The sequence below is a fragment of the Pongo abelii genome, chromosome 13 (assembly GCF_028885655.2).
Source record: "Pongo abelii isolate AG06213 chromosome 13, NHGRI_mPonAbe1-v2.0_pri, whole genome shotgun sequence".
NCBI classification, from domain to species: Eukaryota; Metazoa; Chordata; class Mammalia; order Primates; family Hominidae; genus Pongo; species Pongo abelii.
The window spans coordinates 36,984,974-37,002,101 of NC_071998.2; the positions used below are offsets into that span (position 1 = coordinate 36,984,974).

At 35.0% G+C, this 17,128-nt stretch overlaps 1 protein-coding gene across 1 annotated transcript; it reads left to right on the top strand.

The window, feature by feature from the left end:
- IFNA21 (interferon alpha 21) lies at positions 1–1,230 on the top strand. Its single transcript, XM_002819754.4, has one exon. The coding sequence runs from the start codon at positions 255–257 to the stop codon at positions 822–824; it is 570 nt and encodes a 189-aa protein (XP_002819800.3). The 5' UTR covers positions 1–254; the 3' UTR covers positions 825–1,230.
- Positions 1,231–17,128: the final 15,898 nt, after the last annotated feature.

Genomic DNA, 17,128 nt, shown 5'->3' on the forward strand with positions numbered 1-17,128 from the left:
ATACCATAAAATGTTTTGAGTGCGGGGAAAAATAGGCAATGATGAAAAAAATGAAAAACATCTGTAAACACATGTAGAGTGTGCATAAAGAAAGCAAAAACAGAGATAGAAAGTAAAACTAGGGAATTTAGAAAATGGAAATTAGTATGTTCACTATTTAAGACCTATGCACAGAGCAAAGTCTTCAGAAAACCTAGAAGCCAAGGTTCAAAGTTACCCATCTCAAGTAGCCTAGCAATATTTGCAACATCCCAATGGCCCTGCCCTTTTCTTTACTGATGGCCGTGGTGGTGCTCAGCTACAAATCCATCTGTTCTCTGGGCTGTGATCTGCCTCAGACCCACAGCCTGGGTAATAGGAGGGCCTTGATACTCCTGGCACAAATGGGAAGAATCTCTCCTTTCTCCTGCCTGAAAGACAGACATGATTTCGGATTCCCCCAGGAGGAGTTTGATGGCAACCAGTTGCAGAAGGCTCAAGCCATCTCTGTCCTCCATGAGATGATCCAGCAGACCTTCAATCTCTTCAACACAAAAGACTCATCTGCTGCTTGGGAACAGAGCCTCCTAGAAAAATTTTCCACTGAACTTAACCAGCAACTGAACGACCTGGAAGCCTGTATGATACAGGAGGTTGGGGTGGAAGAGACTCCCCTGATGAATGTGGACTCCATCCTGGCTGTGAAGAAATACTTCCAAAGAATCACTCTTTATCTCACAGAGAAGAAATACAGCCCTTGTGCCTGGGAGGTTGTCAGAGCAGAAATCATGAGATCCTTCTCTTTATCAAAAACCTTTCAAGAAAGATTAAGGAGGAAGGAATGAAACCTGATTCAACATGGAAATTATCTGTATTGACTAATACACCATTCCACACTTCTATGACTTCTGCCACTTCAAAGACTCATTTCTCCTATAACCACCGCATGAGTTGAATCAAAATTTTCAGATGTTTTCAGGAGTGTAAGGAAACATCATGTTTACCTGTGCAGGCACTAGTCCTTTACAGATGACCATGCTGATAGATCTAATTATCTATCTATTGAAATATTTATTTATTTATATGATTTAAATTATTTTTGTCCATGTAATACTATGTGTACTTTTACATTGTGTTATATCAAAATATGTTATTTATATTTAGTCAATATATTATTTTGTTTTTATTAATTTTTACTATTAAAACTTCTTGTATTATTTGTTTATTCTTTAATAAAGAAATACCAAGCCCAAATGTGCAATCTCATTAAAGAATGGATGGTACAATTCATTTACCCATCATCATTATATCCAAATTGTAAGTAAAAATTGACTTTCTCTAAGCGAGGTTTTATATTGCCCTTAGGATATCTAGGTGAACATAACAAATACAGTTTTCGCTTTCTTGTGTCTTTTATTTTTGTAAGGAAAATAATAACTATACTTTCTAATACCTGTTACATTAAATGCTATAGTGAGAAGAAATAAAAACAAATGGAATTCAGTAAAACTGAAGCAAGGCATATCAAAAATTTTTTTAAAAAGTAGTAGATATCCTCTATAGTAGACAAGTAGACATCTAAGTGCAAGTGTCCATTGGCAACCTGATATTTTTGCCTGTAATTTACAAGCAATACCATGAAGTGAAAGCCTGGGAACAGAATATGTCACATGAGTTGAATAGAATGAGAAAAAGACTTAAAATTTATGCCTGCAAACTTCATCTTTAAAGGGAGAGAAGAGCTAGGAAAGAGTTTGAATGGCCATGCATTGGGACAAGAAAAAATGTTGTTAAGAGCATATTTAAAAGACTGAAACTGCTTAGAAGAATCAATGCATTCATGCAAAATGCGGATTGAAAGTGTCCATTACATCTGGAAAATAGATGGCATTGCCGCTGATAGAGCTAGTTGGGTGGAATTAATCACAGTGGAGTAAGCTGGAAGAGTGAATCGGAGAAGAGAAATCCAGTGACCATATGTAGAGAAAATGATTTTGAAAAGTTTGCTTTCAGAAGTGGAGGAGAGAAATAGAGTGGGACTTTGAAAAGAATGTGGATTTTTTTTTCTCTGAATAATTTTTACTTTAAAAAATATATTTGTCTCTGGATAGATTTTGTGAATTTGATGGACTGCCAAACCACTTTAATATGTTTAATACTTTGATTTGAAATTATGACATTTTAATTAATTATAATTATCATTGTTTTTCTTCATTATTTTGATTAATACTATGTTAAATATCATTAAACTGCTCTGTGGATTGAAACCATTCACTACAGTGGGAACACAGATCAATGCAGTGGGAACACAGACCTTATGAAAACTGGACAAGTGGAAGTAATAAGCAGAAACCATACTGAGGTAGGTGGAAGGATAAGAGAAAATAAGAACTCCATTTTCTTTTTTCATCTAGTCACTTTGTTTCTTTTACTTTTATTATATTGAGACTTACATTTTTTCTTTTGCCTCAACTTATGCAAATGTAACAACAGCTTATTAAAAAAGTTTAATGGAGAAAGAAAAATGATGACTTGAAAATTATGGGAAATAATAATACAAGTTCTTTGCATTACCATTTTTATTTCCCTGTTGAGGTACTAAACTCAAGATGGAATAGGGAGTAATTCAGAAGCAATAAGACAACCCTGGCAAAAAAATACTAATTTAATTATATATATATGTATATAAGATACATATATATAATTATGTATATAAGATACATATATATAATTATATATATAAGATATATAATACATATATAATATATTTTATATATTATATATTATATATAAGATATATAATATCTTTTATATATATTATATATAAAATATATATCTTTTATATATATTATATATAAGATATAAAATATATATCTTTTATATATATTATATATAAGATATATAATATATATCTTTTATATAAATTATATATAAGATATATAATATATATCTTTTATATAAATTATATATAAGATATATAATATATATCTTTTATATAAATTATATATAGTATATATACAAAATATATATATCTTATATATAGAGAGAGAGAGAGAGAGAGAGAGAAAGACAATGAAACCAGTAAGGAAGAGTAATTTTATCTAGCATCATATTCTGGACTTCATTGCCCCTCATTTTTATTGTGAGGTGGAGAATGGTAAACCAAGAAGCTCAGTAGAAATGCACCAATGGAAAAACGTAGGGACATTCAGTAGTTACTTCAGTATGACCTCCTTATGAGAAAAAGTAATCATTGAATCCTCTGGCTAGCTAAGAAATTTGGAGTGTAATAAATGTTCAGCAGTTTAATGCATTGAACTCAAATCAGAAATCAACAATTGGCAAATAAATTTATTTTGCTATCTAAGATAAAAATTTACAAAGGATAATTTACCCACCCCCTGACCACATGCACACATATTGAGTATACATTTTTGCTTTTGTCATCTGGAGGCTATGGAAACACTTGACACCTATATATCTGATCAAAGGAAGATGAGGTTACTGCTGCCAACCTAGGTCATTCACAGAAGTACTCTGGAGATATTTGATTGTTTAGGGAACAAAAGCAATCACCCTACAGTAAAGGTGTACTAAAAGTTTCAAGTTGTGATGAGCTAACTTGTACTATCACATTAGTGTGTTGGCAAGAGTTAGATTGGAAGAGGTGTGTCTGTGAGCACTCAGATCCAGAGGGTCAGATGAAAGTTGTGCTCTCTGAGAGGTGAGATTGTGCTGGGAAAGGATAACAATGTTGTGGGTCTTGGAATTAAAATTGGCACACCCATGTGCAATTAAAACATATAAGCTAGCCAGTGATTTCGACAACAATACCGAGTAAAAAACTCTTGCAACAATCCTGCACATGAGGCCTTGGTGAGGCAGAGCCACATGGACATGGCCACACTTGAAAGTCTTCCTGGTTTTTTTGTTTCTTTGCTTGTTTTTGTTTTTGAGACAGTGTCTCGTTCTGTTGCCCAGGCTGGAGTGCAGTGGCACAATCTCAGCTCACTGCAACCCCTGGCTCACAGGCTCAAACAATTCTCATGCCTCAGTCTTCCAAGTAGCTGGGACTAAAGGTGTGCACTACCATGCTCGAATAATTTTTGTATTTTTATGTTTTATTAGAGATGATGTTTCATCATGTTGGCTGGGCTGGTTTTGAACTCCTGATGTCAAGTGATCTGCTCGCCTCAGCCTCCTAAAGTGCTTGGATTACAGGCATGAGCCACCACGCCTGGCTGAAAGTGTTCCTTTTTAAGAGAAAATCTGAGAATATTATTTGTTAATAACTGTCTTTTATGTTTTTAGCTACACCCACTGGAATGTGATAGTCGTTAATAATTGTATCCTACTGGAATATGATACTTGTTAATAATTGTATCTTGAGTCATTACTATGAGACCTGTGATAATGATAAAAGAGTGAACAAGATATAGGCCTTTCTCCTAAGGAGGTTACTTGTCAAATGGGTCTAATAAATCCTGTCTCAGATGTATAGATTGTGAAGATTTTCTCCCACTCTGTGGGTTGTCTGTTTACTCTGCTGATTGTTTCTTTTGCTGTGCAGAATCTTTTCAGTTTAATTAAGTTCCACCTATTTATCATTATTTTTGTTGCATTTGCTATTGGGTTCTTGGTCAAGAAGTCTTTGCCTAAGCCAATGTCTAGAAGGGTTTTTCTGGTGTTATCTTCTAGATTTTTTATGGTTTCAGGTCTTAGTCTTTGATCTAGAATTATATCTAGAAGCCAATGTCTAGAAGGATTTTTCTGGTGTTATATTCTATTCTATTCCGGTGTTATATTCTAGAATTTTTATGGATTCAGATCTTACATTTAAGTCTTTGATCCATTTTGAGTTGGTTTTTGTGTAAGTTGAGAGATGAGGATCCAGTTTCATTCTTCTACATGTGGCTTGCCAATTATCTCGTCACCGTTTGTTGAATAGGGTGTCCTTTCCCCACTTTGTGTTTTTGTTTGCTTCATCAAAGTTCAGTTGGCTGTAAGCATTTGGGTTTATTTCTGGGTTCTCTATTCTCTTCCATTGGTCTATTTGCCTATTTTTATACCAGTACCATGCTGTTTTGGTGACTATGGCCTTATAGTATAGTTTGGAGTCAGGTCATGTGATGCCTCCAGATTTGTTCTTTTCGCTTAGTCTTGCTTTGGCTATAGAGGCTCAAATTCCATATGAATTTTAGGATTGTCTAGAGATCTGTAAAGAATGATGGTTGTATTGGGATGAGAATTGCATTGCATTTGTACATTGCTTTTGGCAGTATGGTCATTTTCAAAATATTGGTTCTACCCAACCATGAGCATGAGATGTGTTTCTATTTGTTTGTGTCATCTGTGATTTCTTTCAGCAGTGTTTTGTAGTTTTCCTTCTAGAGGTCTTTCACCTCCTTGGTTAGGTATATTCCTAAGTATTTAATTTTTTTTACAGCTATTGTAAAAGGGGTTGAGTTCTTGATTTGATTCTCAGCTTGGTCACTGTTGGTGTATAGCAGAGCTACTGATTCGTGTACATTAATTTTGTATCCTGCAACTTTGCCGAATTCATTTATTAGTTCTAGAAGCTTTTTTGGAGACCTCTTTATGGTTTTCTAGGTATAGAAGCATATCATCGGCAAACAGCAACAGTTTGACTTCCTCTTTACCAATTTGGATGCCCTTGATTTCTTTCTCTTGTCTGATTGTTCTGGCTAGGACTTCCAGTACTATGTTGAATAGAAGTAGTGAGAGTGGGCATCCTTGTCTGATTCCAGTTATCAGAGGGAATGCTTTCAACTTTTCCCCATTCAGTATTATGTTGGCTGTGGGTTTTCATAGATGGCCTTTGTTTCTTTCATGTATGTCCCCTCTATGCCAATTTTGCTTAGGGTTTTTTGTTTTGTTTTGTTTTGTTTTGTTTTGTTTTATTATGCAATTTTTCTTTTTTTTTCTTTTATTATTATTATTATTATTATACTTTAGGTTTTATGGTACATGTGCCCAATGTGCAGGTAAGTTACATATGTATACATGTGCCATGCTGGTGCGCTGCACCCACCAACTCGTCATCTAGCATTAGGTATATCTCCCAATGCTATCCCTCCCCCCTCCCCTCAACCCACAACAGTCCCCAAAGTGTGTTGCTTAGGGTTTTAATCATAAAGGATGCTGGATTTTGTCAAATGCTTTTTCTGCATCTATTGTGATGATCATGTGATTTTTGTTTTTAATTCTGTTTATGTGATGTATTACATTTATTGACTTGCGTATGTTAAACCATCCCTGCATCCCTGGTATGAAACAAGGACCTAAAACAAATTAGCAAGAAAAAACAAACAATCTCATCAAAAAATGGGCTAATGACATGAATAGATGATTCTCAAAAGAAGATATACAAATGGCCAACAAACATGAAAAAATGCTCAACATCACTAATGATCAGGAAAATGCAAATCAAAACCACAATGTGATACCACCTTACTCTTGCAGGAATGGCCATAATAAAAAAATCCAAAAATAATAGATGTTGGAGGGGATGCAATGAAAAGGTAACACTTTCACACTGCTGGTGGGAATGTAAACTGGTACAACCACTATGGAAAACAGTGTGGTGATTCCTTAAAGAACTAAAGTAGAACCACCATTTGATCCAGCAATCCCACTACTAGGTATCTACCCAGAGGAAAATAAGTCAACATATGAAAAAGATACTTGCACACGCATATTTATAGCAGCACAATTCACAATTGCAAAAACGTGGAACCAGCCCAAATGCCCGTCAATCAATGAGTGAATAAAGAAACATATATATATGTTTATATATATATGTTTATGTTATACATATATGTTTATAGATATATGTTTATTCACTCATTTATATATATGTATACACACACACACACTATGAAATACTATTTAGCCATAAAAAGGATATATATATACACACACACTATGTATATATAATACATATACACACACACTATGTATATATATACATATACACACACACTATGGAATACTATTCAGCCATAAAAAGGAATGAAATAATGGCATTCACAGCAACCTGGATGGAACTGGAGACCATTATTCTAAGTGACGTAACTCAGGAATGGAAAACCAAACATCTCGTGTTCTCATTCATAAGTGGAAGCTAAGTTATGAGGATGCAAAGGCATAAGAATGATACAATGGACTTTGGGGACTCAGGGGGAAAGGGTGGGAGGTGGGTGAGAGATAAAAGACTACAAATTAGGTACAGTGTATACTGCTTGGGTGATGTGTGCACCAAAATCTCACAAATCACCACTAAAGAACTTACTCATGTAACCAAACACCACTTGTTCCCCCCCAAAAGCTATGGAAATAAAAATAAAATTAAATACTTTTAAAATAAAAATGAATAAATACCTGAGCACAACTGGATTTTTTTAAAAAAATTCTGTCTCAAGAGGACAATCCAGAGCTGACATGCGAAAAGGAAGATGAAAACAGCCCAGGTCAAAGGTAAAGTTTTGTTGTTAGCAAAAGAAAAACATTATTTACAGAGGTTTGACTTTAACAAAAGGATTTTTTCATTAGAAAGATTTGAATCCATTTATGTTCAAACATTTTCAAACAAATTAAATTAAACTGAGAAAATGAAATGAATAAATTGTCACATCTTCTAGTTTATTTAGAAAATACATAAAGAAAAGTTAAAAAAAAAAGCAGTATATAGAAATATTCAAAAAATGAAAAGTACTATGTTCTCTATTTAAATGACAAGCATGGAAAAGTCTTCAGAGAAACTAGGGACCAAGACACACACAGACACACACCTTATCCAGGCTGTCAGCAGCCCAAGATCGCCAACTGCCCACCTCTCTAATGGTCTTAGTGGTGGTTAGCTGCTGCAGCATCTGATCTCTGAACCCTGATCTGCTTCAGAGCTGTCCTGGTTGACAGGAATACCCAATGCTTCTGGGACAAATAAGCAGAATCTCTACTTGTGTCTTCACAATGTCCTTCAGACATTTCTTGTGTCTGAAGGACAGAAATGACTTTAGACTCCCCCCAGGAGATGGTGAATGACAGACAGTTCCAGAAGGCCGATGCCATCTCTGTCCTCCATGAGATGCTCCAGTAAATATTCAACCACTTCCACTCAGAGCTCCTCTACTATCTGGAACTTGTTCCTCCTGGACAAACTTTGCACTGGATTTCATTGGCAGCTAGAAGACCTGGACATGCTTGGTACAGAGAAAGGGACCTAAAGAGACTCTTCTGGGAAGCAGAAACCTTACTCTAGAGGTGAACAGGTACTTCCAGGGTGTGGTATTTAATTTTAGGAGTCAACTTGGCTGGATTAAGAAATAAACTTAAGGTAGCTGGTAAAGCATTATTTCTTGGTATATCTGTGAGAGTATTTCCGAAAGAGATTGGCATTTCAATCCATGAACTGAGTAAGAAAGATCAACCTTCGCCCAATGTGGATGGGTACTATGGAAGCCACTGGCACACGTCCCAGAGTGCAAAGGACAGAGAACCTGGAGTTCTGATATTCAAGAGCAGGAGAAAAAGAGTGTCCCAGATGCAGAAGCGGGAGAGAGAGAATTTGTCTTTTAGTATTTTAGTATTACACATATATATATATATATATATATATATATATATATATATAAAATTTGCCTTTTTCTCTGCCTTTTTATTCTACCTGGGGTGGATGGCACTCATCCACACTGAGTGAAGGCAGATCTTTCTTACTCAGTTTAAATGCCAATCTCTCCCTGATACCTCTTACGTATATCCTCAGAAATAATTCTTTACCAGCTATCTGAATACCCCTTAACACAGTCAAGTTGACACCTAAAATTAACCATCACATCTACCATCACATCAATAGGGTTCCTGTATAACAGGATTTCAACTGAAAATAACTGCAAATTTTAGACTTAGACTTTAAGAAGGAATCTCTAGAGAAATCCAAAGACAAATTGGGAGACAAATGCAAGGACACAAGAGCAAATTTTAGCTTCTGACACATAAAGCTACAGGAAACAGGAAACGCAGCCTAACCACCAGCAAGATAACCACAAAGGCTTACACTGGGCTGGTCTGAGTGCAGTGGTGTTTACAACTAATCGATCACAACCAGTTACAGCTTCCTTTGTTCCCTCTCCACTCCCATTGCTTCACTTGACTAGATTTTTAAAATACCCTCACATTAAGGGTCAATTTACCTCAGTTCGTTTTACTCAATCCATCATGTCCACCTTTCAGCAAAAAATTAACAAGGTACACTAAAAGATGAAACACATAGTTTGAAAAGACAGAGTAAGCATCAGAACAAAGTCCAGATATGACAGAGATTTTGAAATCATCAAAACAGAAATTTTAAATAACTATGATTAATATGCTAAGGGCTCAAGTGCATTTCTATATTCACTCATATGCTTTCTCTAAGATATATTATTTATGATATTTAAAGTAGTTCTTGTCGTATAGCTTGTTCATCTTTGTAATATATTAAAATATAACGAAATATGTTCACTTTTACCTTGTGTCCAATTATATTCTATTGATTTTTTACATTTATTTACTTTTTTTTATATTTATTACATTCTTCCCCAAAAGACTTCTTGGATATGTTTCTTCTTAAAAAAAAGAAATAATCTAAATTTGCAAGCTAGATTATTGAATTCAACTCCCTCATTCACTTATTTCAGTCAGATTATGTTTTAAAATGGCATATTTCTATGCCATATTATGCAATTTTTTCTGCAAATATATAGGTAAATAAAGCAAATGCAAAACATCCTCTCATAACTTTCCATTTTAAAGAAAGAAACAAAAATAGTAATCATGGTTAATACATTTCAATTATGTTTTCATGAGATGTCAAGGACAAAGGATTCTCTCATCAGAAGCTTGAAAAAGGGATATCAAGAAAGGAAACAAACAGGTGTACTCCATAAAGTTCCTATGAAACATCTAAAAACAGATGCCCCATTGGTAAATTCATATGTGGATTTGGAATCTTCAACAATGTATAAGCCTGGACATAATTTGTAGGAATCTGGTCATGGTAATGTGTGTGTTTATGTCCTGTTGGTAGATTCATATGTGGATTTGGAATCTTCAACAGTGTATAAGCTGGACATAATTTGTAGGAATCTGGGCATGGTAATGTATGTGTTTACTTATAAGTACAGTGTAGAATGAGAAGATGACCTAAATCTTAGGAAGATCTTCAATTTACAAGATTAGGGAAGAGAAGAGCAAAGGGTGCAGAAATGGAGTAGTGAGTACAGTTAGGAGACAATCAGGAGAGAATTATCATCAGAAAGTATTGAAAAATAAAATAAAGGGTTTAAAAATTGAATGATGCATTTAGGAAAGGTTAGGACTAAACTGTCTCAGTGGATATGAAAACTTAGATGCTACTGGTGACTTTAGTAAGATGTGGCATGGCAGACTTGATGAGGCAGAAACCAGACTGGAGTAGGTTCAAGGATGAATAATTATAGAAGTGTGGTAAGTTGTTTCCTCTATTTTTACCTAGATGGGTCCTGCTAGAGTCCTAATTTAAAACAACAACAACAAAAAGCTTTTGTTTTCTTAAATTTGCTTTACAGTTTTTCTATTTCCTTGATTTTTCACTCTTCTCTTTATTGTTTCTTCTATACATTTTCTATATAATTTTTGTTTAATTTCTTCTAATTCTAGCTTGTTTTTTGCTTCTTTTTTTTTTTTTTTTTTTTTTTTAGAAGGAGTCTCACTCTGTCCGCCCAGGCTGAAGTGCAGTGGCTCGATCTCAGGTCACTACAACCTCCGACTCCTGGGTTCAAGCTATTCTCCTGACTCAGCCTCCCAAGTAGCTAGGATTACCGATGCACGCCACCACACTCGGCTGATTTTTGTATTTTTAGTAGAGACGGTGTTTCACCATATTGGTCATGCTGGTCTCAAACTCCTGACCTCAGGTGATCCACCTGCCTCAGCCTCCCAAAGTGTTGGGATTACTGGGGTGAGCCACAGTGACCGGCATCTAGTTGTTAAGGTGGAACATACAGAATGTTGATTTTGGACTTCTCTTCTAAAATAAGCATTTAAAGCCTTAAATTATACTTTAACCATGTTTTAACTGTGTCTCACAAATTTTGATATGTTGTATTTTTTGTTTGTTTCAAAATATTTTCTCGTATCTTTTGACATTTCTTCTTTGATCCATGAATTACCTAAAAGTGTATTATTTAATTTTCAAATATTTGGGAGTTTTTCAGATATCTTTATGCTACTGGTTTTCATTTTTGTTTTTGTTTTTGAGATGGAGTCGCACTCTGATGCCCAGGCTGGAGTGCAGTGGCGCAATCTCGGCTCACTGCAACCTCCACCTCCCGAGTTCAAGAGATTGTCCTGCATCAGCCTTCCAAGTAGCTGGAATTACAGGAGCCTAATTTTTGTATTTTTAGTAGAGACGAGGTTTCACCATTTTGGCCAGGCTGGTCTCGAACTCTTGACCTCAAGTGATCCACATGCCTCAGCCTTCCAAAGTGCTGGGATTATGGGCGTGAGCCACCATGCCTGGACTATGCTACTGTTTTCTAGGTTTGTTTCGCTTGAAATTAAAGGGCATACTCTATCATTTTAATTCTTTTCATTATACAGAAACTTGTTTATAACCCAGCATATGATCTATATTAGCGTCCAAAAGAAGTCTGTAGAAAAACACATTATATATAGTAACCATTTTACTATGTATAACAAAATATAAAGTCATTTCTGCTTTCTAATGAGTAGTGTGTTCATGGTATAATTTTTCCATCTTTAATTTTAACCTGTGTTTTTATATATAAAGTTGGATCTTTTTGTTTGAGTCTTATTTTTGTTTGCTCGGTTTTTGGTTTTTGTTTTGCTTTTGTTTTCCCAGTATAGCAATCTCTACTTTTTTAGTGGAAAGTTTAGACAATAAACATTTAATCTAATTATGCATATGTTTGGGTGTATGTTTCCCATCTTGCTTATTTTATTTCTTCCTGTTGTCCTTGTTCCTTTCTTTCTTAATTTCTTGCCTTCTCCTAAATTAGTTTACAGTTTTAATAATTCCCTCTATCTCCACTATCATTTTATCAGCTATTCTTCTAGTCTGTTTTGTTTTTAGTTTTTTTGTAGTGTTCATCACATAATATTTTAAATTATCATACACTACCTAGACATTGAGCTATTGTGCTGTATTTATTATGCTACATGTGTTTTATATCGCTGAATAAATTTTGTATTTTTTATTAAACAATCTAATACTTTACATTATTTTGTGTAGCTCCAAGTTTTCATCTGATATAATTTCATCTCTGCTTGAAGAACATTTTTAAACAATATTTGTAGTACAGGTCTGGTAGTGATAATTCTCTCAACTTCCGTTTCCCTGAAAAAGTCTTAATTTTACTTTCATTTTTGAAGTATATATTTGCTGGATATAACATTCCAGGTTAACAAGTTTGGTGTTATTTTTTCCTTTCAACTTTTAAACATGCCATTTAATTGGCATCTACCTTGCATGCTATTTAATGAGATGTTTGAAAGCATTCTTATCTTTCTTTATATGTAATGTGTTTTTTATCAGTAACTGCTTTTAAGATTTTTCTTTATCACTTGTTCTCAGCAATTTTATAATGATGTGTTTTGTTGTGGTTTTAAATATATATTCGCGTTTATGCTGCCTGAAATTTATTGAGCTTCTTGAATTCATAAATTTTTTTGTTTTGTTTTAATCTAATTCAGAAAATCACCTGACATTATTTCTCCAAATATTTTCATTAACTCTCCTCTTCCTTCTTCTGGTACTCCAAGTATCAGAGGTTCATTTCATTCCATGCCTCCTTTTTGAAAGATTCTACTGCTATGCCTTTAAAGTAACTGAGCTTTACCTCTACAGTTAATTATCTCATTTAAAGTATTACATTTTTCATCTCAAAAAGCTAACATTGATTTTTATTTATATCTTCTATTTCTTTTCTTCACTAAACCTCCAGGAAGAAAGTAGGTTAATTGTGAAACACAAGATTTTTGTTTGTTTGTTTGTTTGTATTAGGGTCACATTCCAGAGCTGTCTGTCATCCAATTTCTGTAAAATTATGCTGCATATATTTTTTTTGTCAGTTCTGTCATTGTTAAGGTAGTAGGACAAGCTCAAGCCTTCTTAATAAATAATTAATAAAACTTGTACTGTACAAATTCTCTTTCGAAAAATCTACTCTTATGTCTGTCCTGTATTCCATCAAGATCATATTTTCATCTATTGCTTGACAGGAGACTTTGCATTGATTTTTAGTAATCATGATCACCCTAGAGCCATTTTATTGAATATCACTTTTGCCATTTTAATATCAGATAAGTTCTTTCTCCTAAATCTAATTACCACTATAATATAACATTTTTTAGTAATCATATGTTTTAATAATCTGGTTACCTAAGTTTTCTTTTTGTCACATTGTTTTTACTGTTATTTAAAAACATGCCTCAGCTGGGTGCAGTGGTTCACACCTATAATCTCAGCACTTTGAGAGGCCAAGGCAGGCAGATTGCTTGAGCCAGGAGTTTGAGACCAGCCTGGGCAACATGGAAAAACCCCATCTCTACAAAAAAAACAAAAAAATTAGCTGGGCATGGTGGCGCATGTCTTTAGTACCAGCTACTAGGGAGGCTGAAATAGGAGAATGGCTTGAGTCCAGGAGGTCGAGGCTGCAGTGAGCCATGAGTATGCCACTGCACTCCATCCAGCCTGGGCAGCAGCATGAGGCACTGTCTAAAAGAAAAAAAACAGCAAAAAAAAATTATTATTCTCATTATTCTTCTCTATCACTTCCTTTCTTTCTGACTAAATTAAGACTTGGTCTATAAGTAGAATAATTATTTCATAAAAATTGTTAACTCTTAGGGATTCACAAATAATTTACAATGAACATAACAATCTGGGACAGTTCCTTTATAAGACGGAAAAGTGAAACTTGATCAGAATATTTCTCTTCCCCAGTATCAAAATTAAAGAGCAATATAGGGTGAAAATCATTTTAAAAATACAACAGCATCCATGAATGAAAGATGGCCAATGAGCAAGAGTGTATAATTTGGGGATTAAAATGTATCAGAATTTCAAACTATAAAATTTAAGTAATTACTTATGCAATATAGAATTCTGCATTGAATCTAGATTCGGCCAGCACACATCTGTGATCCTAGGTAATTCAATTAGCCCCTCTGAGCCTCAGTTTTCACAAATGTAAAATAAGATGGAAATATTCCTGGAGTTTCTGTATCAGAAAAACGAAAATATTTTAAAGCACTTAGCAGAGTATCTTCCAGACTGCTTAAGAGATGGTGACTATTTTCTTATTGATTCATACAGATCTATATAAGAATAGTGAACTCTCCTATTCCACTGTCTATAAGCAGCTGCAAAATGCTGACAGTCTAAAAAAAGAGAAATGGGAGTTCTGAAAAAGACTCAAAATTAGATACCATTTGACACTGAAGATATGTGATTAATATTTAATCAAAAATTGATGGTTTGTAAATATCTGGTACAGGGATTAGTGTCCTAAACTGAAGTTAAAAGTGTATATATATTATATATTATTATATTATGTATAACATATTTTAATATAAATTATAATAATATATATTTTAACAATATATTACAGAGTATATAATATATAGTACACAATACATATAATATATAGTAGGCAATACATAATATACACAGATACATGTATATATGTGTGTATATAAATGCCTATGCACATTTGTGTGCATACACACATACACATATATATATTTCATTTGCTAATTCTGTTGCCTGCCACAGTTTTCTTTCCTCCCTGCTTACAGGATCCCATTCTTTCATTCCCATATCATAACAGTTTCCTCCCTCTCCAGTGCAGAAATCTCCAGTGTGCCCTCTACATTCACTCCTCATTAACCTGCACTGCCCAGTCATATAGCTGCTTTCTCTTCCATTGTGGTTTCTGGCTGTGTCCCCCTAAAGTGTACACAATTACCAATTGAAAGCAATAGTTGAGTGCAAATTTTTGGTTTTTCAGAAACTCGCGTATAAGAGGCCTTTTTCTCTCCTGGTAAGTATTTTTGGAATTAAGGGAATATTCCTGTTACAATGACGTAATAGTAGTTGTAGCAAAAAGGAAATAGAGGGTAGGATCCATTTTACTCTGGGGGTTATCAAAAGATTTACAGAGGAAGAGAGCCAACTACTGACCGTGACTGACAGAAACAGCAGCCAAGTCTGGCGAGCAGCCTTCTCTTCTACGCACAATCCTGTTCCCTGGCAGGAGATTTTTCTACAGAGCTAAAATGAGCTCTTTCCTGAAAAGTATTGACCTCAATTCTGAAAGTTCATTTCCTTAGCTTTGTGTCTTACAGAAGGGAAATAGTGCCAGCTTCAAGCAGGACCTGTCCTCTTTTTTGGGCAATGGGCAGCTATGTGGAGAGAGAAAGGGTCAGGATGTATCCCTTGCCTCCAGCCTGCTCAGGCTTCCAGGGCCTCCTGACTCATCCCTCCCTCCATGTGTTGAGCTACACTAGGAATCTGTATAGCCTGCCCATCTGGGTATAGAACTGCAAGGAAAATAAAGAAAAACCTCTTGTTTGACATTACAGTAATTCTTTTTTAAAAAATACCTTGCTAATGTACAAATTCACTCCTATTAGATCATGTCACTTGACTTTGTAGTTAGGAGAAATTCTCATTGTTGCTTTGAATTTTGACAGACTTGTATCCCGTCCAGTAGTAGTAAGATACAGCAAGACATAAGTAAAGGAATTTCAGAGAATACAATAATTGCCAAATGAAAGCGTGTGGTCCATTGGGTAAAATTTAGGAAGCATAAGTTTGTGCAATGTTGTAATTGAAGAAGTTAATCAGGAAGTTTGTGAGAATTGCTCAGCTAGCAGGAAGGGGCTTCAATGGAGGAGGAATCTTCCAAATGTTTGCTCACATTACAAACCCGATGTTTAGATTTCTTCTTGCTAGATGGGAGGAGGATGAGTTGGGAAACTCAAAGTCATAATATTTGACAATATTTTTATCCTTGCCTTTCTTTCTTTGTCTACTGTTTATGGGGGCTCAGTTCAGGAGCAGGCAAAAAACAAAATATTTCTGGATTCACCTGGGTCAGTCTCTCTCTCTCTCTCTCTAGGCAGTTAAGCAGTATTTGAGTCTAATTGTTCATAGTCTGTCTTAAGGGTGTGATGGTGATTAAGAACTATAATTCACCATAAATAGGCCTGATTTAAAGAGGTATCCACTTTTGTTGATAGTCTGGTAACACAAGTCATAATAACCTAAAGACTCACTAGAAGAAATAGAAGGATTAGAAAACCTTGGAAAACCCAACCTTGCCATCCCCTATTTAGGCTGCCTGCAAACCAACTGTTAGTTGCTCCCATAAACACATTATGTGGGCTGCGTGTGGTGGGTTTTATCTGTAATTCCAGCACTTTGGAAGGCAAAGGTGGGAGGATTGCTTGAAACCCAGAGTTCAAGATCAGCTTGAGAAACAAAGTGAGATCACATTCCTATGTTTAAAAAATACAAAAAAAAAAAAAAGCCAGGCAGGGTGGCATGCACATCTAGTCCCAGCTACTTGGGAGGCTGAGGCATGAGGATTCCTCAAGCCCAGGAGTTTGAGCTCCAGTGTACTATGATCATGCCACTGCACTCCAGTGTGGACGTGTGGACAGCAGAGCAAGACCCTATCTCAAAACATATACAAATACATTACGTGTTTCTTTCTCTTGAGAAATTTCCTTAATGTATTTGGTGGCAAAATCTAAGAAAACAGCAGTATTAGTCACCTTCTTAATCTTTCTATAGTAACAAACTCAGGGGAAAGATAGGTACAGTATTCAGTTTTTTTCAATACCAAACATAAGCCTCCAACTTGGGCAAAATGATCTAAAGCTACATGATGTTTCACTAAGTGTTTTGGTTGAAGATATATGTTCTTATCTATCCTTCAATGAGTGGCTTATACCCATCTTAAACCCTGGAAGGTTTGATTGTCTACAAAATTCAAGATTTTTCCCAAATTAAAGATTAGCTTCCAATTTTACATAATCAGTACCCAACTACCACCAAGAGCAAGACCCCAGGAGTCCCACT